General features: G+C 36.5%; 1 protein-coding gene across 4 annotated transcripts in view; it reads right to left on the bottom strand.

Moving 5' to 3' along the window:
• The window catches only part of ZBBX (zinc finger B-box domain containing), a 97591-nt gene that overhangs the window by 67102 nt on the left and 4218 nt on the right, over positions 1-26271 (bottom strand). For 2 of the 4 annotated variants that reach the window (XM_084769130.1, XM_084769129.1), the window contains exons 2-7: positions 23337-23456; positions 20681-20794; positions 19107-19197; positions 11723-11771; positions 9701-9810; positions 7145-7240 (exon numbers count right to left, since the gene is read on the bottom strand). In XM_084769130.1, coding sequence (XP_084625256.1) covers positions 7145-7240; positions 9701-9810; positions 11723-11771; positions 19107-19197; positions 20681-20794; positions 23337-23404 — 528 coding nt within the window. In that variant the 5' untranslated portion in view covers positions 23405-23456. Of the gene's footprint in view, positions 1-7144; positions 7241-9700; positions 9811-11722; positions 11772-14212; positions 14352-15599; positions 15883-19106; positions 19198-20680; positions 20795-23336; positions 23457-26271 lie in introns of those variants that run through there. The other 2 variants (XM_084769131.1, XM_084769132.1) reach the window with 2 other exon arrangements.

Below are 26271 nucleotides of genomic sequence, written 5' to 3' on the forward strand. Positions count from 1 at the left end.
CCTAAGCCACTCATGTTCTTGCTCTTGAATGATAACAGCAACTCTACTTTCTCTTCCTCCCACATTACCATTTGTCTTTATTTCCCTTACCGAAGCTTTTTGGTCTGCGTAAATGATTCAGTTGAAAAAGTTACTACTATCTTGACAGTGTGAGGGCCTAACTGAAGATTCCACAAACCCATGTGAACAGCCAGGTGCAGTTCCTCTAGTTCCAACTCTTTGGAGGCAAACACAAGGATCCCCTAGAAGATCAAGAGCTATGTAGTCTGGCCTGTGTAACGAATCTATTGGTCTATGAGTGACCCTGTCTCAAACAAAGTTGGTCAAACTTTATTAGCCAGTAAAGTGCACATACGTTATGCTGGTACTCAGGAGATGCAGGAGAATTACTAGTTCAAGGCCAGCCTTAGCTACACGGAGGGACTCAGTAAAGCCCTGAAAAACGTATGCACAAAAATAAAGCAAAACAAACAAAACAAATTTGAAAACTTTGGAAAATTTCATAACATTATTCACAATCGTCTCAAATGTAAAGGTAACACAGATAACCATCAAATAATGAATGGATAAATAAAATCTGCTATAGTCATATAGCTGAATGATGCTTACTTTTCCATAAAAATAAAGCAAATAGAGAAGTGCAGCACCAATTAATGCTTAAAACATCATGCAAGTAAGGTAAACTGATCACAAATTATGTATATTTGAATAACAAGCTAATCTATAAGAGGTAGAAAGTAGATGATTTTCAGGAACTGTTCATCTTATATAATATCTATATAATATGTATAGTGTATGAATTACATCTTCTCTGTAAAAATTAATCCTACCATTTGTTCCCAGAAAAATATTGTTACTGGTCTTCATATCAATCTACTTTTGAAATTCTGAAAGACTGATCAAACACTTAAATAAAATGCTGACCAAAGCATTCTGCCTGAGTTAAGTAAGCTGTCAGAGTCTGAATGCTCACACTGAGCTGCTCTGGGCAACGGTTGACTCAGAAACAGGCATATTGGCTTGGCAGCAGGACAGCTTCCGTGTTTGTTCTGGAAGGGGGTCCTGTGTAGGGGTCCAGGCAGAAGCACAGCTCTGGTATATATTAGATGCCTGGTTTTCAGTTCTTATTTTCCAAGAAGCCAATCTGCTCTCCAGGGCTTCTAAAAACTCCACGGGGAATGTAACAGTTACAAAGCTCTCTGCAGGTAGGGAACTCTACTTTACCCTCCATCTGCAGTTTTTTCCTGCTGAAATAAAACTTGTCTTACACAGGTCATATTTACTATGAATATGTTTCATAGACACCTTTTTCTACTTCTCCAAGAAAGAGCTACAAAGTTAACTAAAGGCTAAATTTGACACATAAGAGGAAAACTTTTATAATTTTTTTAGCTATATAAGCTACTAATACGGGTTATATTCTTCACGTAATATTGACTAATAAATTCTTTAGCTTTCAAAATATAGAAAAAGTAAACTTTCGTCACATAAAATACCAGATTATGCTGTTTCAGAATGTGATCATATCGTTAGGTCTCCATTCACACTTTTATCCTCTCTAAAATTGATTTCTAAGGGACAGTGACAGGTACTGAGAATACAGTCATGACCAAATGAGATGCACTTTGTATGGAATTTGGAACTTTATCAGAAGACATGGGAGAGTGAGCAGCTAATAGTAATATAATTCTTTAAAAATCCCTCAACTGATTTAACACAAAGCAATAATTGGGTCAAAGGGCAATGAACTGAGCCCGGTAGCGTTGGAATACACATTATTCATACTCAAGAAATAGTAAAGAAATGGCAATATCCAGCTGTTACATATGTTTTAAATATCTTACATTTCTCTGAAGTACATCATTAAAATTTATAAGTAAGCTTATATTATTTCCAGGATAATTTTGTAATTTGACTGTAAGATCAAGTTAACATGTGCTGATTCCCTTTGAAGGATAATTTCTTGGTATCTGCAGCCTTCTCCCTTGCTGGTGACTGTAGGTGAAGACTTCAAGCCAGCTCATCTGTTTCTTCTTGGGTCCAGAATGGAATGTGTTGCAGGTTAGGCATCCATCAACCCTGTGGGTAAATCCTACCCTCCAAAGGATATTTAGACAATTCCAAGAAGCAACAATAATTCAAGTTGTCTTAACATCCATGACACAACAGGCAATTTTTTTACTGTGTCTCTAGTATAGCTGCTGCTCCTGTTTATACCTTCACAGTTGAATACTGACTTCTCAGTTTCCAGGGAGGCACTGACCTGTAAAAAAAATTCTAACAGTCCCTAAAACTAAGCCAATAACTAGGTATAAATTTACTCTGAATTCTATATTGTTCGGGGCAAAGTTCTCCTAAAAAAATAATTGTAGAATTTGTCTTTCAAAGTTTTACTAAAGAGTGTTCAGGAAACACTAACTTTAGGCAAGAGAAAAATAAAATGCAGGGGCAATAAAAAGAAAAAGCTGATCAGTGATAATTACAAAAGGAGAATAATGGCCACCAGAGTTGTACCAAATTGAAACAACGAGGCTGTTTGGATTATTTTTTTGGGCAGGAGCGGGGGGTGGGGGGGGTGGGGGTGGGAGTGATTATGCTATGATCTGTAGATCTTCTTCCAGGATTCATTCAAGTGTAATCCCCATTTGTGAGATGTTGAGATGTGGTACCAAGTAAGATCTTTACGTGATGGTTATGAAAAAACATGCATCAGTAGTTTATCTTGAAGGTTTGTCTCCATCCCTATACCCTATAGCTTTGCAATGGGCTGTACAACTTGAAAACTTGCCTGCCACAGAACCCTCAAGTGTGTCCCTGTATTAGTCAATGTTTTTTATATCAACAGAAGACAAACAAACAAAGCTGCCCCTTAGACGCAGTGCTAGAATGTGTAGATGCTATGGGAAAGAAAAATTCTTGGACAGAGTCACAGTGATGCCCCATTTGCAGCAGTCTTCGAGAAGTCAGGGAAAGGAGCATCTAAGCTGTAAATAAGATGATCTGAGGGACACACACACAACATACATCGTGTATGGCAAATGTCCTTCGTAAGACCACCCAAGTAATTATGATATTCTCCACAACAAGTAATCATTGCATCAAAAGGCATCATTTTGAACATCAATGGGATAGTGATAACGTGAGCCTAAAATGTGGTAATGGACATTGTCAGTTTAAATATGTAATTAAAATATAATGAAGTTAATGAGCGTAAATTGTATTCTGGTACTGAGATTCATTTACTCAGCAATTGCTTCCCTGTTAATTTATTCACAAAAACATGTATTCCCAATAGCACCCATGCTTATGTAAGCACACCTTCCCTTGGAGATTAAAGGCCTCATAGAAAACAGTATGAAGTTCTGCCATAGGTCCTCTCTTTTTTCTTTCCTTAGAACCCCCTTCTGAGGTTTCAACTTTGCATTTAAGAGAATCTCCATTCCAATTAAGAAAAGCTACTTACTGTAATCTATCTATTAATGATTTACTTAATCCAACCTCCCCTGTGCATGCCTTACTTCACAGTAGAATGCCTTTTGTGCTTTCTGCAGCCTCCTTTTTCTCTGATTAGTGTTCTTCGGTACATTTATTGTTAAAAGGAAATATGAATGCTTGTCATATTAAGACCTTATTTTTCATCTAGGAAAAAAACTACAAGTTTCAGTATTGATAATTTTTCTAACTAAAGAAATAGGACTTTTAAAGTTTTCAACTACTCCTGTGTCTTTATCCCTTTTCTGCACATGAGTAACTATTTAATAGGGTTTGAAAGAGGAATGGAAACCTGAAATGTTTCCATCATTGTCAAGCATAATCAGTCACAAATTAAATAGAATACCTCTTAAAGTTATTGTTAGTCAGCCGGAGAATAGTAATAAACGGCTCGCTTTCAATATTGCAGGGATTTTTAAAGGTAAAACTAGATAATGTCTTACAAAATGTATGTAGTGACTAAATCACAAGATGAATTGGTCTGTAAACCAAGAATTTATATGACTTTAAGCATCAAATTTAACTATATATTTTAAAAGCTACAGATTTATCATAGATTAAAAAATATAAAATATATTATTTTATATAATATTGTAAATAGCAATTTTACTGGAATGTTTTCCTTGCACAGCAATGTTATTTCTATAGTAATATTTAATATTTCTCATCATCTATTTGTCATAATTCTCAGATTAGGAATAAATTCAGTGGTCAATGAAATCTCATGACTGTAATCATTACTAAAAAAGATGAACACCAAAACCAAAATATTTCTAATTAATAAGATCTACAAAGAAAAAGATATCAGAATTACTGACTGACTGGTAGACAAGGCCAAGGCTCTAGGGGTGGGATAAGAGGGGAAGGAAGGAAGGATGGAAGGAAGGAAGGAAGGAAGGAAAGAAGGAAGCCAGGCAGACAGAAGGCAGGCCAGCATTCCCAACATTTGCCCCATGACAGCACTAGTATCCACAGATGGAGGACAGTAGAGATGAAAAACCTTGAAGGAAAAAGAGACACTGTTCTCAGTAATTACTTGACAATACTTTTATGTGCATCAAAACCTTCCAAGGAGTCAGTGTGGCTTCTCATACTCTTTGGTTTGTATGCCCATCAAATTCATCAATGCTAACTTTTATAGACAAATGTGTTTTCTTCAATTTCAAATTCCCAAGAAACTTAAATATCATTTTACTATTTGTGGCTTAACAACATTTCCTCATCTGCAAACAAAGCCAGCAAATGCTATGACAGCAGCATTTTATGTGCTCTTACTACTAAAAAGGAAGAAAAGAAAAGAAAAAGAAAGAACATGGTGGGTGAAGTGATGGATATGTCACTGGCTTGGTTTGGGTGATATTTCTCAAGGAACATTAAATGAGCTTGCTCATGTGCAAATGGTATCTATAATTATATATTAATAACATGGAAAATTAGCTTACAGATTGGTGTAAATGCTCTCTGCAATGGCACTATGGATCTCACAGTAAATTTATACTCAAAATAAGCATACTCTAACTTTTAAAATATATAATAGTTAATATATACATAGTAAATGCTTTCTTACTTTCTTGATCAATTCCACATTTAGAATTTCATAGGATTTTAATCTAAACAGATCAGATAAATCTAAATTAAGTTATAAAATCCATTCCAATGATTCTAATAGAGAAATATGGAAGAGAAGGAGACTTGGTGTTGAGAAAGTACTCTCTGGTTCAGGTTGTTTTTGATAAGCTTGGCTTTATTCATATATCTACAGAAATTCATATCAAAGTCCTGTGATGAATATATGGGCAGCAGACAGGGGGAAAGTGAGAAAAAAGACAAAGGAAAAGAGGAGTCAGCTTGGATACACTAAGAAGCTCAAACACTAAGACGGGAGGAAGAAGATGTGCTTCATTCTCCTTTGTATCTTTCTTACAAAGCAACATAGTGTTTTAAAAGTGTTGATTTAGCTGGAGGTGATTCCAGAACAGCCAAGGCTACACTTGCATTTAAAAAAAAAAAAAAAAAAAAAAAGGAGTGGTGATTTTTAAAACAAGCTCAATGAATAAACCTTCCGGTCCAGTGGGAACTTTTCCATTAGGAACTTACAGTAAGGTCATCTTCAGCATGATGAATACTATTGTAGTTATATCTTAACAGTTAGACTGCCTTTGACAGGCTAATTTTGAATCCTAGCAGTTTTTGGTTATCTTATCTTAAGGTAAAGAGTATTTTTGGTTTGGTTAGATTAGATTTTTCTTGGTTTGGTTTTCCTCCATGTTGTCTGTCCTTTCTCTTTCCATGCTCTAAACACTGGCTGGTAATTCAAAAGTAATAGACAGGATGAGGAGGTAGCTCATTGAGTAGTGTGCTTGCTTTAGAAGTCATAGACCCAGAACTCAAGTAAAAAGCTAGGCATAATGCCTTTGTGACTTCAGTACTGGGAAGATGGAGAAAAAAAGATCCCTAGAACTCCTGGTCCAGACAACAGAGCCTAAGCAGCAAGCTTAGGTCCCAGGGAGAAACAAAGACACAAAAACAAGTTTGAAGGTTCTTGAAAAATAATAGGGTTCCTCTATCCTACAGAGAGAGAGAGAGAGAGAGAGAGAGAGAGAGAGAGAGAGAGAGAGAGAGAGACAGAGGGAAGGAGGGAGGGAGGGAGGGAGGGAGAGGGAGAGGGAGAGGGAGAATGTGTGTGTAATGGACTTTGGCACATATGACATGGTAGATCTATTAGATGCTTTGCATTCCTCATCATAATGGTTCAACATCTTCTGAGCCTAAACATATTTCTATAGAGAGGACAAGTAAAGATTGGGATCTCACAAACATGTTTCCAAACACAAATTTAGCCATCACCTTTTCATTCTCTATGAACTATTAATGTCTTTAACTATTAAGCCAGGTCTTTGATTCTCATTTTATCTCTGGGTTCTTACCAGCAGGAGGCTGGCAGTATTAACCTGTGGAATAATGCTGCCTAGCATAGGCCTAGCATCCTAGAAGGCATTCCAGAAGGTGCTGTTGAATAAATTGCTATGAAATATTTTATGACATTTATGACAAATAAACACAACATTAAAAGTAACTAGTGTAATGTAATCCCTATATCTAACTATATCTATTCTTTAGGTATGCAGGTTTTAAAGGTGTTTGTCAGGGCAAAAGCTTAGGCATTTTATGAAGTAATCAATAGACTTAAAAGAACAAATAAAATATCATGGCACATGGCAGGGGGAAGGGTGTTCCTCCTGAGCTTATCTGACTGATAAGTGCATAGAGATGAACAAATGGTTACATAACAAAAAAGAAAACTTATTTCTATTCATAAACCAGCTAGGAATTGTACTCAAAATAAATTAGTTGTAAACCTAAAAGTGCAATAGATAAAAATTGTCTAATCTTGATGTTATAAGTTCATGGACAGGTGCAGAATCTGAAGATCATCATCAAGCTACGTATTTAAGAGACTATATTAAAAGACTTTAAAGAGAAAAAAAATCTGGATTAGTGCTCAGTGAATTAATTTTAAGATACATGTCAAGGCTGACATAGATAACAGGATGTTAGAAATTCATGCAAATTTCCTGAATTCTAGATAATAAGATATATTTAAATTCATTTATGTTGTATCATTTTAGGAATAGACTCTTAAGCTTCCTACCTGTAAAAGAGTTGTTCTGTGGAACTTCAGTGCCCCCTTCTGGTGCATTTTAGCAAAGCATCCTGAGCAATAATCTTCGCCACATTCCAGGCATACCTTTAAAGACACATATATGATACAACTGCTATTGTCCTCATATTTATTCTTCAAATTGCACAGATGTCTTTGGAATAAAAAATTGCCAAAATGGGAATATTTAACACTGAATAACCACTCTCATTAAATAATTGGAATGGTAACAGTGGAAGTGTTGGATACACACACACACACACACACACACACACACACACACATATATATATATATACATATATAGTGTGTATATATATGCACTGTTTCATAATAACCATAACAGAACTAATACCACTAGGTCAAACTCCTTGACCTGGTATGAATAAAACATTGTAAATTAAAACTCTCAATGACGTCTTTTATCCTTACGCATATTGACACTTTCAAAACAATATATATTGTCCCTTCCAAAAATTCGGCAAAGTTCCATGAATGCACAGCTCTCTTGGTGATTCTTAAAGTATACTTTTGAAAGTGCTGTCAGATGGGTGCACAAAGGAAAGAAAAAATTAGACGTGGCTGCTAACATAGTCACAGGCCATGGCCAACAAGAAGATGATCCTCCAGCTTCTAGGTAGTATGAAAATGCGAAGTTTGAACTAAGGAAAGTGTGGGCATGTAATACAGCTGTACTTGTAATGTGAGCAGGAATCACCTCAAATAAAGAGATGGGGCAATAAAACTTTACTTTGATTGAAGTCGGCTATTATGAAGCTATAACATTGTTTCAATACCTTCACAGTGCAGTGAGCTGTAGTGTACATAACTAAGAGTCTTCATTTGTTTCAGTTTGGCCCAGTCTTAACCACTGAAACACGGAAAAGAACAGGCATGGAAGAAGAGAGAGTGTGTGTCAGAAAGCCTTTGTCAACAAATGATTAATATTGCTGTCAGTTGTCAGTAACGGACTGAGTGAACATCAGTGTTTATCACCGTTAAAATATTGAGCTTTGAGTCATACAATGGGGATATTATTTTTGGTTCACCATTAGCTTGTATGGTCAAGCAAATCAAGTATGACATAACAAAAGAATCCTTTTAATTTTTTTTGGAAAACTAATAAAATATTTAAAAATAAATCTAATATTTTAGATGACTGCATGGTCTATTATTAACTCATTATATTTTCAAAGGTAATTAAGAAGATAAAGCTGGAACTTATATCTAAGCAGAAATATCCCCCCCACACACACCTGCTGCCAACCCATAAAGACTTTCTAACTAGTCATAACAAAAAAAATCCTTAACCCAATTTTAAGTACCAAATAAATGTTAAAATATTTCACATAGCTATATGGTAGTATTTTTATACTAATGCTTATTTCAAGATGCATTGTGCACAATTTTCTTGAATATACCTACTAACATTTCACTGATAGTTTCATAAACTTTTGGCAATTTCTATCACATAATATGATGCAGGCAACTAAAATACAGGCTCAGCATATGATTCTAAGCTAAGTATTTATTAAGAGATGTTTTTTTTTTAAAAAGCAGCTCAACAGATATTTGTAGCCTGGAAGATCAAAGCTAAGAGTTGCCAAGTAAGCTCAATTATTTTGTTATACAAGCATATTTGGATTTAAATGGGTTAAAATGACTGCCAACTGGAAAATCTTTTTAGGCAGTTTGTGCAACTGGCAGCAACTTACTAAACCATAGATAAGAATTCCATTCTCCCAAATAGTTTCCTCAATGATAAAACACCAGAATGCAGTTTTTAAACCTACCTGCTTGATTTGGCAAATTCCAGACTGGCTGTATTATGGTAGTTTTCAGAACTCGTTTCAATCTAATTATATCATCTTCCTGTGCCAAATTAATATGTAACTTTCCTCTCTACTTTTAGCATAGAGAAACAGCCTACAGCCACTGAAATCTCATTTAAAATTAAATGCTTGGAAGTGTCGGATCTTCTCAATATTTGTAAATGTATAAAGTCATAAGGTGACAAGCTAAAGACAAAATCGTTTTAGATATTTTCTCCTTTGTATGTATCAGGTACAATGGCAGGTATCCCATAGCTCTGTGGCATAGGCCACAGGTCTAAAATCATCCATAGAAGGACTCGGTAGTTTACCAAAGATCATTTATTTCATAAGGAATGCTGGCATGCCAAATTCCAAACTGAAAACCACTTACTCTTATCATAATAAAGCGTGTACGATAAAAGAAAACATTGGGGGGGTTGTTCATCTTTCAAGTTATGACAGGACATTGTGTTTGCTCTAGATATATCTTTGCATGCATATGTGTTGCTAAGCATGATGGAAAAGAGAGAGGACACAACTTTAAATGATGCCGTTAACCAAGAGCGAGCAGATGATGTTTAGTGAAGATACAGAGATGTTAGACTTCTGTGTTAGGACATAAAATAACAATAACGTAAAAGAGTAGCATGTGGCTGTTCTAGAGATTCACAGGGGAGAGGCGTGTCTAAGAGGCCATGATGGGCCTATTCCTCCTGCATTGTCGGGTACTTACGAGGAGAGCAGCTTTGTTCTCACACTGTCCACAAACTTTCCTCTTAGTCTTGGGCCTTTCACTTCCAATAAAATGTGCCATTTTGCAATTAACTGGTTCTTTTTCTGGAGCTAGAAGGAGAAGATAATCAGGATAATCCGTCTAAAGTCTGGTGTTTTGTTTCATGATTTTAAAAATGTAATAAAACGATGAGCATTTTCAAACTCTTACACAACACTTAAGCATTGTAGAACCTGTATCAGCTCCTGCCAGATTCCCTGAGGAAAGGCCACAGGCATCTACTCTGTCTGCTTTGCCTGAGCGTCCTTCGCCGCCATACTAAAATCATTACTCTTGACAGATTTCTTAGGCACTTCCCTTTCCCTGAATACAAGTGAAGTCCACTTAGAAAAGTTCTAAACATACCATGGCATAACGTTTATGATAAGTATGCCCATTTTAGTTCCTTGTCATGCTACTGCAATGAAACACCTGACTAAACAATTTCAGGAATGAGAAACATTGGTTTTGGCTTTCAGTTCTAGGTGAGAGTTGTGGTAGGGAAGTCATGGTGGCAGAGGAGAGAGATGAATGTTGCTACACAGCTGCCTTTGGGCTCTTATTCAGTCTATAACCCTAGACCGTAGGATGGAACTGTACGTATCTGGTATGTGTCTTTCTAAATCAATTAACCTTATCTAGAGAATCACTCAGAGATGTGCCCAACCATGGCCACTATGTTTACACGGTAAATCTTAATCCCATGGATTGGACAATGAAGATCAGCTGACAATATGTTTGTATCGATGTTGTATTATATGTGTTTCTAGAATTTAGTCCATCAAATTATCTAAGTAATTGATACAAATATATTTAACTTCCAGAAAAACACTGTACTTCCATTTAGATCACTATAAATTCAGATAATTGTTAAATTGCAAAGTAATTTTTCAATATTCTTTCACTTCCTAGAGTGGTATCTTAATTTATAATTGTATACTAGTAACTGTGCTCCTTGGTTTAAAGATTATATTGAAATGTTTAAAAGTAACCTTCACTTCTGAAGAGAGCTATTAGTTTTTTTTTTTTACTTTTTTTTCTCCTTTATTAATTTATTCTTGTTACATCTCAATGGTTATCCCATCCCTTGTATCCTCCCTTTCTTCCCTCCCTCCCATTTTCCCCTTATTCCCCTCCCCTATGACTGTTCCTGAGGGGGATTACCTCCCCCTGTATATGTTCATAGGGTATCAAGTCTCTTCTTGGTAACCTGCTGTCCTTCCTCTGAGTGCCACCAGGTCTCCCCCTCCAGGGGACATGGTCAAAGGTGAGGCACCAGAGTATGTGAGAAAGTAATATCCCACTCTCCACTCTACTCACCCATCAGAATGGCTAAGATCAAAAATTCAAGTGACACCACATGCTGGCGAGGATGTGGGGAGAGAGGAACACTCCTTCATTGCTGGTGGGAATGCAAACTAGTACAACCACTTTGGAAATCTATCTGGTGCTATCTCAGAAAAATGGGAATAGGGCTTCCTCAAGACCCAGCTATTCCACTCCTTGGAATATACCCAGAAGATGCTCCAGCACACAACAAGAACATTTGCTCAACCATGTTCATAGCAGCCTTATTCATAATAGCCACAACATGGAAACAGCCTAAGTGTCCCTCAATAGAAGAATGGATAAAGAAACTGTGGTACATATACACTATGGAATACTATTCAGCTATTAAAAACAAGGAATTCCTGAAATTTGTGGATAAATGGATTGAGCTAGAAATGATCATAATGAGTGAGTTAACCCAGAACACTCTCCACAGGAGAGCTATTAGTTTTAATGACATTCTAAGCTGATATTTTGACACCAAAAATTGAATAAAATTTTTTTAAAAAATAAAAATATTACCATTCGGTAGCTAAGAAGCTTTATCTTACATAAATTATTGCAATTTATTCATAACATATGTGGAGACCCAACATGAATATATATGACATATGAAGGCTTCATGTTTAGCATATAATACAGAAAGCTGCTTACCTTGAATCTGTTCCTTTAGTAACTTCAATTTTACTTTTCCAGCAGAGAGCTACATTAATGAAATAGACGTTAATTTTCAGCTACACACTCTCTTAATGAAACAGAGTAAGCTACACATTTTCTTAACCAAAAAAAGAGTAATGAAGTTATTAACAGAATGATAGATAGCTGTACCATTTGAGTACATCTTACACAAAAACGTATTATTTGAGAATAACAAAATTACAAGGCAAGCAAAAGCGTTGATTATTAGGTAACCCAGGCTAATCTCTAGCTCATGATCACCCTAAATACCAACATTAAAAGTATGAGCTACCATGCCCAGTTTGTAGACCAAATATTACACAACATACTAGGAATATTTTTCCTGTTATACAAAGTTCCAGAAGCACATTTTCAGGCAAGTATATAATGAATATAAGAAAAATTACTATATGTCAGCACAAATTAATTTTAAGAAAACACTAACATTCAAATATTGTGAAGGTTCAGAAATCTCTCCCTCCTTCTGAAGCACGCAGTCTGCTGTCTGTACAGACTGTATCTACGCTGAATTCTTACTGAGCCATTTGGTTCATATAACTGTAGAAGCCAATGGCATATTCTCTTATTTGTACGATTTAGAGAACCACATTTCAGTATCACAGTCTCATCCATCATATGTATTATTTATGAACCCTGACTTTCCTATTTGATTGCTAAAAATATACTTGAGAAAGTAAAAGCCAATACTGGGTATTTCAATATAAACAATCCCTTGAAACCCTTGGATCTTAGCATTGTAGGTAGCAGAAGTGACCCTGATGGCAGTACACGTTTGCCTGGGTCGTATTAAAACCAGCCTTTAAAATATACAAGCGAGTCCAGAGGATGCTGTGCATTTACATAGACACTGTCTATTCATGACCAGCTTTCAGTTTGCAATTTGCATGCTCAATTGCCCAATTTGTACATGAAGACATGAGAACAATAGCCACCTCTATATCTATGGCTGCACCAACCACAGTCATCTTTGAAAACTTAGGCCTAATTATCCTCTGCGGTTTTGCCTAAAAGAGGCATTTATTGTTCATATTCTTTGAAGTAGCTGTTCAGATGTTTTCTGGACCAAACACAGCCGAAAAGAAAATAGAATTGAAATGATCAACTTTTATATGAAACACCCTTTTTATTTTTTAAGTTGGCAACGTTATACAAGTTACAGGTAATTTAACTTCACTTTCTATAACTGAATTATCCAGTGTGATTACCTTAGTGATACAACTGAACTACAATGTGATCAGCATGGATATGATTTCCTTCGGTTGCATAGATGTGTCAGGAAAATAAAATAATTATATTTAAATAATCTATAATTTTATAATTTCTTTTTATTACTATGAGTAATATTCCCGTTTTATAAATGTCTCCATATTTACTTCAAATTATCCAAATTGCATAAAAATATTCAAGCAAATAAACTGCTAGCTCCTAGTTTCAGTCTAATTGAATTTTTTCATTAAATCTAATATTCACATTTGAAAAACAATTGAGTGATAAAGCAAGGACAGTAGATGGATACAAATTCACAATATGTTTACATGCTTCTGAATATCTGAAGCAAGAATTTGATACATGTATTGCTGTAGGCATTGAATATGAGCTTCTCAATGCCAGGGCAGTTGAATTGGCCCTGCCATCATGTCTGATGGTGATGACTAAGAATGGTTAGTTGTCTCCAGCCCCAGATATCACAAATATATGCAACCTTACACCATGCTTTTATGTATCCAAAGTGCCCCCCAGAGGCCACTTTCATGCTCAACCCATCTCCTAAAAATTTTCCACGTCTCCTTACTCTCTGCATATCTAGACACGCTTACAGTTCCATACAATCCCATGTCAAAAATCCACATATTATTTGTATTTTGTATCTCTCCTAAAAATGTTTCACGCCAAGGTTCACATTAACTGAAGCCCACTTTGGGGGTCAAAGTGTCTCTAAAATAATATTCACAGATGCTAGTTCCTTTCTGCGGGCTTGTCTGTCTTATGATTTTTAGTTTGGTTTTGGCAGGCTGACCTACAATTCACTATGAAGCTGAGGACGGTCCTGACTTTCTGATCCACTTGCCCCATTTCCCAAATGATGAATGCCATCATGTCATTTATGAAGTACTGGGGCTTCCTGCACCTGCACCCTGAGCTTCCTGCATGCTAAGTAGGCAATCTCCACCTCAGTCACTTTCCCAGACCAATTATGTCCCGGTTTACTCATTCCCTTTTACTCATTGGCACGGAGTTGGGAGAGGGGAGTCTACACCTTTTACCCAGGGAGCTGTTCTTCCATCATCGCTCAGCAAATTCACAACCACTGAAGATCTCCACTGCACACTTCCTGTCTTTATCAATGTCCATGTTCCTCTTCCACCCAAACATCAGAAATCTATTCAGTATTTCTCATTATCCCATCTCTGGTTAATAACTCTAAATACTTCTGTGCCTGCTTACCTGACATCCTGCACTGAAAATCTTCCAGCACTCTGGCAATTATGAAGACCTAAATTCCTCTAGCTGCCCCACCATTGTGACCAAACCTTGCAACTAGACATCATTTCAAATGACCATCCCATCAAAATCCCAAACACAGAGGTTCTCAGTGATGAATATGATCACTTTTTCATCTACTCTTTCTTAGCTTTCCCATTCTACCTGATATTGTGATGAAATAATGCAATGGAATTTCCTGCACCCCCATGCTGAATAACCCCAATGGACAAAGAGGACTTCTTAGCAGTCAGCTCAATGATTTACTGATAACTCCCATGATTCCTACAGCTGCTACTCCAAACTTCCACTCTCAAGAATTTGTAGTCATCCTGTTTCCTGTTCCCTCATGATCAGATGTTGTCACCTTCAACTCTATGAGAATGTCGTAGGTCTCTTATGCTTTTCCACACTATTGTACTGTATCACTTGTCAGACCCAATTTCTAGTATGTTTATTTCCACCTGTGTCATTTTATGTTTTGCTTGCCTGTTGGCTCTGCTTTTTTTTTTAATTAGACTTTATTATACAATCTAACAATCCTATACAATCCTATACAAGAGGGGAAAAGGGTTAAAGGGAAACAAGAGTAAACCTTCCAGTATCTGTTCCATGGGACAGATCCCCAGGTGTCTCTGGCCCGTATGCTGGTCTGGCCTGTAAGCTGTTCTCTCCCCAAATCCACATGAGAGCCTGTTCCAAAAGATGCAGTCTTTCCCTTTCTCCTCCACCTGTGTTTCTCTCAGGCATGTAATAGCTGGTCTGGGTCAAGATTCCTGTCCCCATCAATGTTCGATTAGAAACACAGTAGCCCAGCTGGAGTCCCCCAGTTCACTTTTTAAGTTTCAGACCCAAGATGGCTCCGTTTAGTCTATCTGTGGTGTTTTTAAGGGACAAAGCCCGCCAAGACTGTTTTTATCTGGGACAAAGTTTACAATCCTTCCCACACTTGCCAGTGGAAATGGGTTCTCTCTCCCCAGTGAAGGCATCTTTAATGAACCACCTTCTCAAAGACCACAGCCCCAACCACTGGCATTCTACAACTTTGATTTCTTCCCTACTTGTATTCCCATTTTGTAGCTAGTAAACTGACTGAATTGAGTCCACCAAACCACAAACAACTTAACTCTTGCCTTGGTCCTATTAAACCTTTATGTGTTCTTGCTTTTGTGCCCACTAGAGTAGCATTTGTTCATTGTCTCTCATTCTCCCAATTTTTAAATACCTGAAATGTACTATTGCATTGATCTAATTGTGGCACAGCAATTAAACTCCAGCCTTTTAACAGTCTCATTTTTCCATACATAGACACATAGCAATTCAGAGCAGGTTCATATAGAGCATCTCTTACCTTGCCCAGAAGTCTAAACGTTACAAATGTCTTATGAGTGCATAGCAGATGTTCAAGGTGTTGACTTGCCTAAGACTGCAGAAATAGCTAAATGAGTGAGAACTTTAATTTATGAGGCTAGTACAGAGCTTCTCACCCCTGGCACCACTGACACCAAGGGGTTCTTCAATGAGCTGTAGCAAGTTCAGCAATAACCTTGGTCCTGATCTATTACACATCTTCACCGAAACCAAGCAGACAGCCTCTCTTGATGGTAACAAGTGCAAAAATGAGGGAAAAAAAAACCCTTCACACATTATCAAAGGTCTCCAGGGAAACAAAATTGCCTCATTGAGAATCACTGCTCTGAAGTGAAGTTTCTTTATGACACAACACATTAGATGTTGCTGGCGTTTTCATGTGTTCTAGAAAGGATCTCCTTCCCTTTAGTCTTCTATGAAATCCCAAGACTTTGGCTTCCTGACCTTCTTTTATTTCCAGGTTCTCTACAGTGGAAAACTGGAAGATTATTTTAGAACAAGGCTAACAACCTGATACTTGATATTGTGCAAATCAGTTTACTCCTCAGATGTGAAATTACTTTATCTGTGAAACCACAATTATATGCTGACTCATGGGAGATACAAGTGCTTAAAGAGATAAAAAGCCAACTAAGATAAGGTCCCATCTGGCATAAAATATACTGAGATAATATTACATTTTGAGGGCTTGAGCCTATACCCATGCATAGGCTTTCCTTGGGTTTAAGTCTTCACATCTCTCTTGTTTACGTAAAATCCTAAGGATGCATTTATTCAGCTTTGCTTATATGAATTCAAACAATTTCCTAAAGTTATACCACAGGCTTTTCTTCCTTTAGAATCTGACTTACTCTATACATTCTATATTATCTATTGTGTATTCAACTTCTTTCTTCCCTCACTGAGTATTTTGGTGCAATGTTTTTCCTTACATCTCTCCTGTTTATTTTAATTCAGATTCATTTCATATAACTTTGATGATCTTTCTGTCCCACTGTGCCCCTCTATGCCTTTGAGCCCACTGATCACCGGAACCGACATCTCACAAAGTAAGTGAGAAGTAGAAAAGGAACACCTGTTTCTATTTTTGCTTATCTTTCCCTTGTTTTCCACAGTTAATATTGTAAAGCATGTGCTATAAATTGTATGCAAATAAATAAAAGGAAAATATACACAGGAAGTCAATCTTAAGACTCTATTCATTTCTGCTATGCTTTGTGGCCAAAACTGTATATAGCTCACTTGCTTTGTATTCTGTTAATAAATAAATGGACAACTGGACAAGAAAATCCATTATAAATCATTCTTCTAACACTACAGTCTGATTGGTCAAGCTCTTCAAGGGAAGAGAACCTCACTCATAAAGTAAAATGCATCAAGGTATGTGAGACTAGGATCAGAAACTTCTACCTCCTCGTTTTATGATAGATACCCTCCACATTTCCCACATTTGCCCTCTTTTATAATGATATTTGTGGAAACAAGTATTTTGATTTATTCTTCAAATATTTCCTTACATAAACTCATTAAATAAGCTATTATTTCCCACATACACATTATTCATATACAAAATCTTTATTACAAATATTTTATATTGACTTTAACTAAAAGTATTTGATGTACCTTGTTTTTTCTATAGTAGATGAGGACGTCCTTGGAAACAAAGAGTAAACCACTGGAAGGCCAAAACAGCACTTAACAAATGCCATTACATACAAGGCCATGATCACATGTCTGGTGATTACGGTGAGCATTTTCGTGGTTTGTTCTTTTCTTTTTGACTCAGGGTCTTACACCATACATAACCCAGGCAGGCCTCAAACACAAGCCATCCTCCCTGCTTCAACTTCTGGAGTGCCGGGTTTATGAATGTGAGCTACTTTAACTGCTAACAGCCAAAATTTTTAGCATATTTACAGTAATATCTGAAATGCAACACAGGACAGCACTGTGGAAAGATAATGACCAGTGAAAAGCAGTTTATAAATTTTTAACCCCAGAACGAAAGAAACTTGCCTCCAAAGGGGGATGGCGCTGTATAATGAAATGTTTTTTTCTGAAGCAAAAAAGTACAGAAGTGCCGAGTAAGATATTTGTGGGTGCCAAATGACCCAATGAAAGTTTAATGATAGGTATATAAAAATAAAACGCTGTGCAAGTTAAAATTCACGAAGTCACAAATCTTGTACCAAAGAAACCCAGAGAAAAAGTTTTCCTTATATAAATACACCTACCTGCCTGCAATCATAAATGTGATGAAATGTTACATTTTACAATGCACAGTAGAGATAAAGAAAATCTGTAGCTTGAGAATTACCAAGCAGATTTTTCCTTGAACATCTTTATTCATGAGACCAAGAGAGTATGAGTAATTATTACTCAAGCAGAATACAGAAATATTAAGAAAATAAATAACATGAAGTCAGGACTGAATCTTCTAATATGTTATATCATATAATATTAGTGTTCACTTTAATATAAAACAATGTCATTATATTTTATATCCTTTAAACATCAAATGAATGGAGCAATTGTATCTGGAATTTGGAAGAAGGAAGAATGCAAAACATCCACTCAAAGTAATTTTTTAAAGCTTCTTAAATATTCCATATTAAAATTTTTCTGGGGGGAAAAAAAGCCTCTTGTATGAAAAACAAAAGACCTATAGGTGGCAAGAGCACCAATAGAAGACCAACAGAGCCATCTAACCAGGGTGCAGAGGGGCCTGTGGCATCTAAAGCACCAACCCGGGACCATGCATAGACTGGACCTAATTTCTCTATATAGATGTAGCCGATTGGCAGCTCAGGCTTCATGTGGGTCTTTACATGAATTTTGTTGCCTGCATTTCGATCACTTCCCCCTATCAGGACTGCCTTGCCAGGCCACAGGAGAAAAAGGATGAACTCCTGATGCAATTTGATGAGCTGGGGTGGGTAGATAGGGAGTAGAGGGGCGGGAGGGGTGGAGAGGGTGAGACTAAGAGGAGCGGTGGAAGGGGACCATGACTGGGATGTAAAGTGAATAAAAAATAAAATGAAAAACAAAGCATATCTGAATAATTAAAGCCTCGTAGTAACCTAGAGGTGGTGAGCCTACAGTGAAGTTACTAAAGCAAGAATAGTGGGTTCCTAATTCTTCACAGTTGAGTGGAGAGTGGGGTCTGACTTTCACACGAACTCTGGTGCCCCATATTGGAACACGTCCCCTGGTGGCACTCAGAGGAAGGACGGCAGGTCACCAAGAAGAGACTTGCTACCCTATGAGCATATACAGGGCGAGGAAGTCCCCCTCAGTCACAGTCATAGGGAAGGGAGTAAGGGGGAAATGGGAGGGAGGGAGGAATGGGAGGATTCAAAGGATGGGATAACAATTGAGATGTAATATGAATAAATTAATAAAATATATTTTTTTAAGTATGGGAGTGAATGAAAAGCCTGAAAACATAATCTGTATTGTTTTTCTTTTTTCTTTTTGGCTTTCTTACCTTTGTAGCATTCCCATGACTTTGCGACATTTTATGTGACTGATTACCAAATTTGCCCACACTTCCAGATTTCCAGTGATATCCATTTGCCCTTCAACATACATAAAACAAAAATGTAAGTACCAAAAGTATTCCTCCTTTTAATGAAAACATTTTTCCTGTTTTCGGGAAATATAAACCATAGATTACAAAGAAGGCAAATTTTAATTTTACAGTTTTAAACAGGGGTTCTTTGAGCACCACAATAAAACATGTTTGAGGGTACAAAAATAATCAAATTTTATTGGACAACCTTCCCAGTGTCACACAGTTGATAAAAAATAATGGCACCATGGGCCTCCCTTTTCCTAGTCAATGAGTGGCAAGTCTTCACTTTCTCTGTGACACTTAGAATCTGTGAGACCTTAGGAAAGAAAATTGTCACTCTAAAATCTAATTCTAGAAGACCATCCAGTAAGGGCTCCACAGCCAAAGAAAATTCACTCCTTGCACCTGATTCCAAGAACTCCCATTTTCGTTTGTTAAAAAAACCAAATCAAAAATGGTAAGGTAGCTCAATAAAGCTATTGATTTTTAAAAATGAGGACTTAAGTTTGATGCACAAAAGATATGGGGTGGGGAAGGAGAGACAAAGAGAGAGAGAGAAAAGTCAAGCATGGTGGTACACACTTGTAATCCCAATGCTAAGGAGGTGGAGACAGAATTCTAGGGCTCTCTGGCTACTTGATGAGAGATCTTATCCCCAAAAGATGAAGTGATCAACCCCCGAGAACTGAAACCCAGGAACCTCTGGCTTCTATATGCTTGAACATAAAGACATATGTATGTGTGTGCACGTGCGTGCGCGTGTGCTCACGCACGCGCACACACACATATGCATGCATCCACTCACACATACATATACCAGCATTAAAAAAAAAAGAGTAAAGTAAAAGAAAAAAATCATTAGTGAATTGTTATGATTAAAACAGAAAGACATACCTGGTCATCTGCATAACAAACAATTGAAAATGCCTTGATTAAACCAATATTTTATTTGTTAAGGGACGTGTGTATAAATGCCATGCAAATTTCACTGAGACCATAATAAATATGTCTGACTATATATCAATGACTAGTGAAGTACTTCTTGGATATTGTATACTTATCACTTTGAAGACCAAACAGAGCTAAATTTAATATACAAAGATTACGATGACATTTAACATAAGCAAGTACACGTGAAATATATAGTCTTATTCTTTGCAGGAGACTGCAAACTTCCAAAATCCATTCATAAGGTAATTTACCCATGTCAACCACAGTATAAAATAAACATGCATCTGAACCTAAAATGGCAGAGGAATTTATTCAAAGATGCTATTGGATAAGATTAAAAGTACATGTTGAATAACATAGGTTCATGGTGATAATTTTTTCTTTTTTTATTATTTTTTCTTGTTACATCTCAGTGGTTATCCCATCCCTTGTATCCTCCAATTCCTCCCTCCCTCCCATTTTCCCCTTATTCCCCTCCCCTATGACTAGGAAATATTGTGTTTAGGCTTCTAAAATCCTCAGAAGCTTTCACTCACTTAATTTCTTCCTTTCCCTTGTTCCATGTGGACTGGAATTCTTGTAATTTCTTTTCCATCTTTTGATTCTCTAGTTCCAGTTGAATTTTTTCCATTTTCAATTCCTGCGCATGTCTAGAGATACAAGATTGGAATAGTCATTAGTCGTTTAGAGTAAGCAAATACACCTCAAAGCAAGCAAATTTGGTCTGTGCCTAAATTGTAACTATCAATAAGGTTTAAACAATGACATGGTTCATCTGCTTCCTTGGCACTTCCTGAAGAATGTTTTTTTTACAACTCAGTATTTGCCTGCTATTAATATTCTCTCTAAGCAACGTGTCTCTTCAAATCTAAACATTTAAAAGTGTTATTTGAAAAAATAACAGTGTTATTTGCTCTATACAGGAACCATGTTTTATATATGAACAAATATCTGTGACAAATAGAATAAATTTATGATTTTTATACCTGCCTTACTCTATTAGATAGTTCATAGCATAGTAATTACAACTGCCATTATTCTTCATTCATCTGTCCATTTAATGCAGGACGGAGATTAAATCTGGAGCCTGTACCTGCTGTATAAGCACACTTTACTGCTGAGTTATATCATCAGCCTGTAACAAGTATTTTCTTTCTAAATAAACTTATTCTGTTGAACTGGCAGCTTTAGACCCTGTTTCTTAATTTTCTTTCTGTCTTCTTCCTTCATGTCTTTCTTTCTTTTTTTTTTTTTTTCTTTTCTTTTTGAAACGACATCTCTCAGTGACCTAAAACTCATTAAAGTAAGATTCAGAGAGACCAGAGAACGCCGGGGCTATGCCTGTCTCTGCTCTTCCCAACACCAGAATTATAAGCATATAAAACCGCATGCAGCTTTTATTACATGGCTTTTCACATGTGGCTTTTTCTCCATAGCCAAGAGATTTTCTTCATGGTACCTGAAGCTGCACCCTGTTATTTGCTTTAGCCCCTGACTATTGGATACTGAGAAGCTAACCCAAGTGTCTAGATTTCATTATCTGCTATGAATTTAAAACCTTCCCTTTGTAATTGTGAATATTATGGCCTGACCCAAACTAGAGAATAATTAATATAAGAAAGGAGATTAATATACAGAGGTGGCAAGTTTTCACTGAAGAGCAAATGCACCAAGCTTTTGATCTCAGGAGGAAACAATCCACAGTGATGCTTCAAAGTGACTGAAAAAGGGTCCACAGAAGCTGACATACATGTGGAAGGAGAGACTTGTGCCTTTATTGACATCCAAACGATGAGGCTCACCACACTAAACACAAGAACTCTGAGGAGTGAAAGGAAGCCAGACACATAGAGCCTTTAATTCAGAAAGAAAACAGACAGGCAGGAAATTCACTAAGGCGCAGTGTGACTGTGCTGTTACTAAGGCAGGCACGATGGGGGCCCACAGTCAGGGATATATCCTTGCCTTCAGACTACGAATATTTCTTGAGGTAAACAAAGTCTGCGCTATGACCAATAGGATTAAAGAATGCAGCCAGTGAAAGGGAGGTGGTAGAAACAATGTTCCTGAAAGGAAGAAAAGTATGGACAGAAGAAAGAGAAAATAACATAGGAGTCAAGAGGCTGGAGGCTCCATTCTGTAACTTACAAAGTGTAAAATGGGAAAAGATTGAGAAATGGGCATGCCAGTCCAGATGAGACTTGATAGGCAAAGGCCAGATGATGGGGGATTAGGACCCCCCTTTAGGAGGACTAAGGGAAGGGGTTGAGGGGGAGATGCGAGAGGAAGGGTGGAACTTACAGGGGGTGAGGGAGGAGACTACGTTCAGGATGTAAAATGAGCAAATTAAAATTTGTTTACAATTGAAGTAAAAAAGAAATGGGATGACGGTCTGATTAAAAAAAAAAAAAAGTCTGAGAGTGTGATCCAGAATTGGGAGTTATCTTTTGTGAATAATGAAGATCATTTCAGGATTACAAGACACATGGTCACATTTGTGTTTATAAACAGAATTCTGATCTTCCATGAAACCTCAAATTAGAAGTAGAAAGGTTTAGAAGCAAGACAGACAGCTAAAATATGGCACCAATAATCCAAACTGTAAAGAGTATGCTAGTCTGAGGGGACACAATGTGGAGGAAAATGGCAGCACTTGATAAAAATAGGAAAATTCTAGACTGTTGACTGGAAGTAAATGACTAACCGAGGACACAAAAGGCCAATCTAAAATAATCCCAGACTGGCGGTGTGATTCCCTCACAGGAACACTCTGAGCAAAAGAACAGGGCTACGATTCAAAGTTCGTTTCCTGGTGATGCACATACTCAGCGTTCCAAGAGTTTACAGCATGTCACCTCCTGCTTCCAAAGCAAGCACTGAAAGGGGCCATCACAATGGCCTTTAACCATCCCTTATACTGCTTCAGCAGTTGAAGAATCCAACTCTCATTTATGGCTTCACAATTTAATCAATGTTAAATAATTTTAGCACTAATTTTGAAAATTATCATAGACTCTACATTTCTAAACTATTATTTTACTAAAATTAATTTACTGTAGATGAAATGCAATGTGAAAATATAAGTATTAATGAAATTTGACTTTTACCTATCTCCTGATTTAAAAAATACAGTTTGACTTACATTTAAACACTTTAAGCAAATATTTTACTTAAAAATATGTGTATACTTACTTATATTTTAGTTTTACAGAATTTCCAGGTTTTCCCCAGGGGATAACTACAAAATCCTTGGTGTTCATGATTATTTGTCTCTTAATGTAGTCTTTAAATTACTGTAGCTTTGGAAAATTTCTGAAAAAAAATAACACAAAGAGTTATAGTGGTAACAAATTCTAAGCCACACATGTAATTCAGGCGAACTTCTTTGCTTTGTTTGCACAGTGTTGAAGATTGATGTTAAGGCTTCTAAAATGCTAAGTAGTTGCTGCCTGAGCCATGAGCCCTGCCCTCAGGAAAACATTCAAAATCCAAATATTTAGGACGAGAAAGCTTCGAAGGCTCAACAGCTAACACAAAAATATTTATGTGTGTTAAATATACAGTACATGTACTTATATATACTATATAGTATACATGAACATAACATTTAACAAAACTAAAACTTCACTGCTTTCTACATAAATAACAGACTAAGACAGGCATAAAGGAGGACATCTGAAATCCACTTCAAAGTCAGCCTGGGATATATAGTGATTCAAAGTCTGCCTAGGCATCATAGAAAGTTTCTGCATCTTAAAAGAAATAAAAGAAAACTGGGAAGTATTTAATAAAAAGTAAAAATCCAGCCCTGTCAATCAGTAAAGCATGCATTCTGGCTCTTTCTACAGTTAGGAGGTTTCAAAAGATGAAAAACAAATCATCTCACAGCAGCATTTGGTCAAGGCAGATGCCATATTTGACTCTGGTCCCTTAAAACTATATCATTTATTGATGCCATATTAGTTTGTATATGATGTTTTCACAATGACCCATCATTTAAATATGCATTTCTTGAAATGTATTCCCACTTTCACAAATGCATAACTATCAGATATTAGTCATATTTTTAAAAGTTCTTAATATATTGAGGAATGAAAAGAACCCTTGAAACACAATCCAAATACCTTTATATATATGCACATATTATTATTATTATTATTATTATTATTATTATTATTATTATTACTATTATTATTTAACACAAAAGTTAAAGTGTGTAATAATTGCCTAAAGACATTCTGATATTCCCATATATATATATATATATATATATATATATATATATATATATATATATATATAATTTAGTAGCACTCTTTGACTAAAACAAAAAATTAAAGTATTAAAAAACAACTTTCCAATAAATAAATGCAAAGATTTCCTTTTTTCTTCTTCTTTTTTTTATTCTTTTATTTTCGCAGCCCCCTCCTCTTCCATCATCTCACTCTTTTCCATCTTTCTTCATCCCCTTCTGCTCATCAAAGAAGAGCCCCACCAACCTATCCAGCACATCAAATCACATCAGGACAAAGTGCGTCCTCTTCCACTGAGACCCAACAAGGCATCCTAACTCTGAGTTAGCCAGAGAGTTAAATTATTCAGAAAACACATTTTTAGTTTCTCAAATACTTATGATTTTTATATTCTGCTGAAGTACAGATACATATGCACCACTAATACGTTTCATAGTGATTAAAAATAACTGTTAATATCCAGGACTAGAGATTTCTTGTTGGAGGACTGCTTTCCTATCATGCACAATGTTTTGGATTTGAGCTCTAGTACTACATAAAAGAGATATGGTTATCTACATACTCAGGAGGTGTGAGAAAGAAAGTCAGAAGTTCAAGGTCATCAATAGTTATACAGTAAGTTGAAGGCCAGCTAGTGCTACCTGAGACTCTGTCTCAAAAAAAAAAAATCTAAATGTCAAAAGCTTTTTTAAAATATTGTTGTGGCTACAGTCTTAAATGTCCAAACTCTTTAATGCTGTGTGTTCCAGGACAACAGTAAATATGTATTAAGCCTGATATATTCATGGCATTGTACTGAGAGGTAGAAAGAGTCAAGGCCTTAAGATATTTGTTTTCTGAGCTCAAATGGTTTAGAGTCAAAAAGGGCATATAAACTCACATAAAAAAAAGCCATATAAAAAGAAGAAATAATAAGGTCATAAAACTTATAGACATGATACAGAAAAAAAATTAGGCTAACTAATATTTTAGTGGAGTTTTGAAGCAGAAGAGCTTATAGATGAAAACACCAGTTATTTTTAACAAAATCTCAATTGTTTAACTTTAACAATAAAGACTCAGGAGCAGGAGCCAGATGTTGGGGTGAAAGCCTCCTACCTCAGAAATGCAGAAAAAGCACCTCGCTGACTTTCCCCCTCAGCTGACACCCCAAAAGGCAAAAAAACAAAACAAAACAAAACAAAACTCCTTCCCCCTGCTGTCTCAAAAACAAAAACAAAAACAAAAATAAAAAAACTTCAAACTGAATGTCCCTCCCTTTTACTTCCTGTGTGTCTCTCTGTCTATCCTCCTGACTTCCTCTTACTCGCTAAGGCTTTTTTCTTGTTCGCTCCATGTCAACTGTTCCACCGTGCTTGCTCCATTTCTTGACCTAGGGTTAATTTTACTTAATCCTGTTTACAGTACTCAAGGAAAAATCTCTTGGAATGAAGGCATTCCAGGACTGAGCCACACCACAACTAGAAATAGTATTTTTTTTTCCAGTATACAGCACAACTCAGGGTTCACACTGTGATCACACATACTGCAACACATACTACAGGGCAAGAAAAAAGTTCTTGAAAGGGACTAATAGCAATTCCCGTTTGGATGATGAATGGAGCATGCAGAAGGAATGTAAGGCTCGGTGGGTGTAGAGAGAGGCTGAAGCTGGCTTTTGTTTTTCCAATACTGGAGATCAAACCCAAGGTCTTTCATGTATTAGATAACCAATCTTAACAATGTACATCAACCCTAGCCTACTCAGTAGCATCCAATGCCTAGTACAAGTATGAAGAGTTTAATCTTTAGCAAGAAAGAATTGGTGAAAATTTTTGAGAGAACAACAAAAGATGAATCTGGAACATTTGCTCAAAGAACTAAGGAGGACAACA

Source organism: Acomys minous, assembly GCF_964271855.1.
Source record: "Acomys minous genome assembly, chromosome: 19".
Lineage (NCBI taxonomy): Eukaryota > Metazoa > Chordata > Mammalia > Rodentia > Muridae > Acomys > Acomys minous.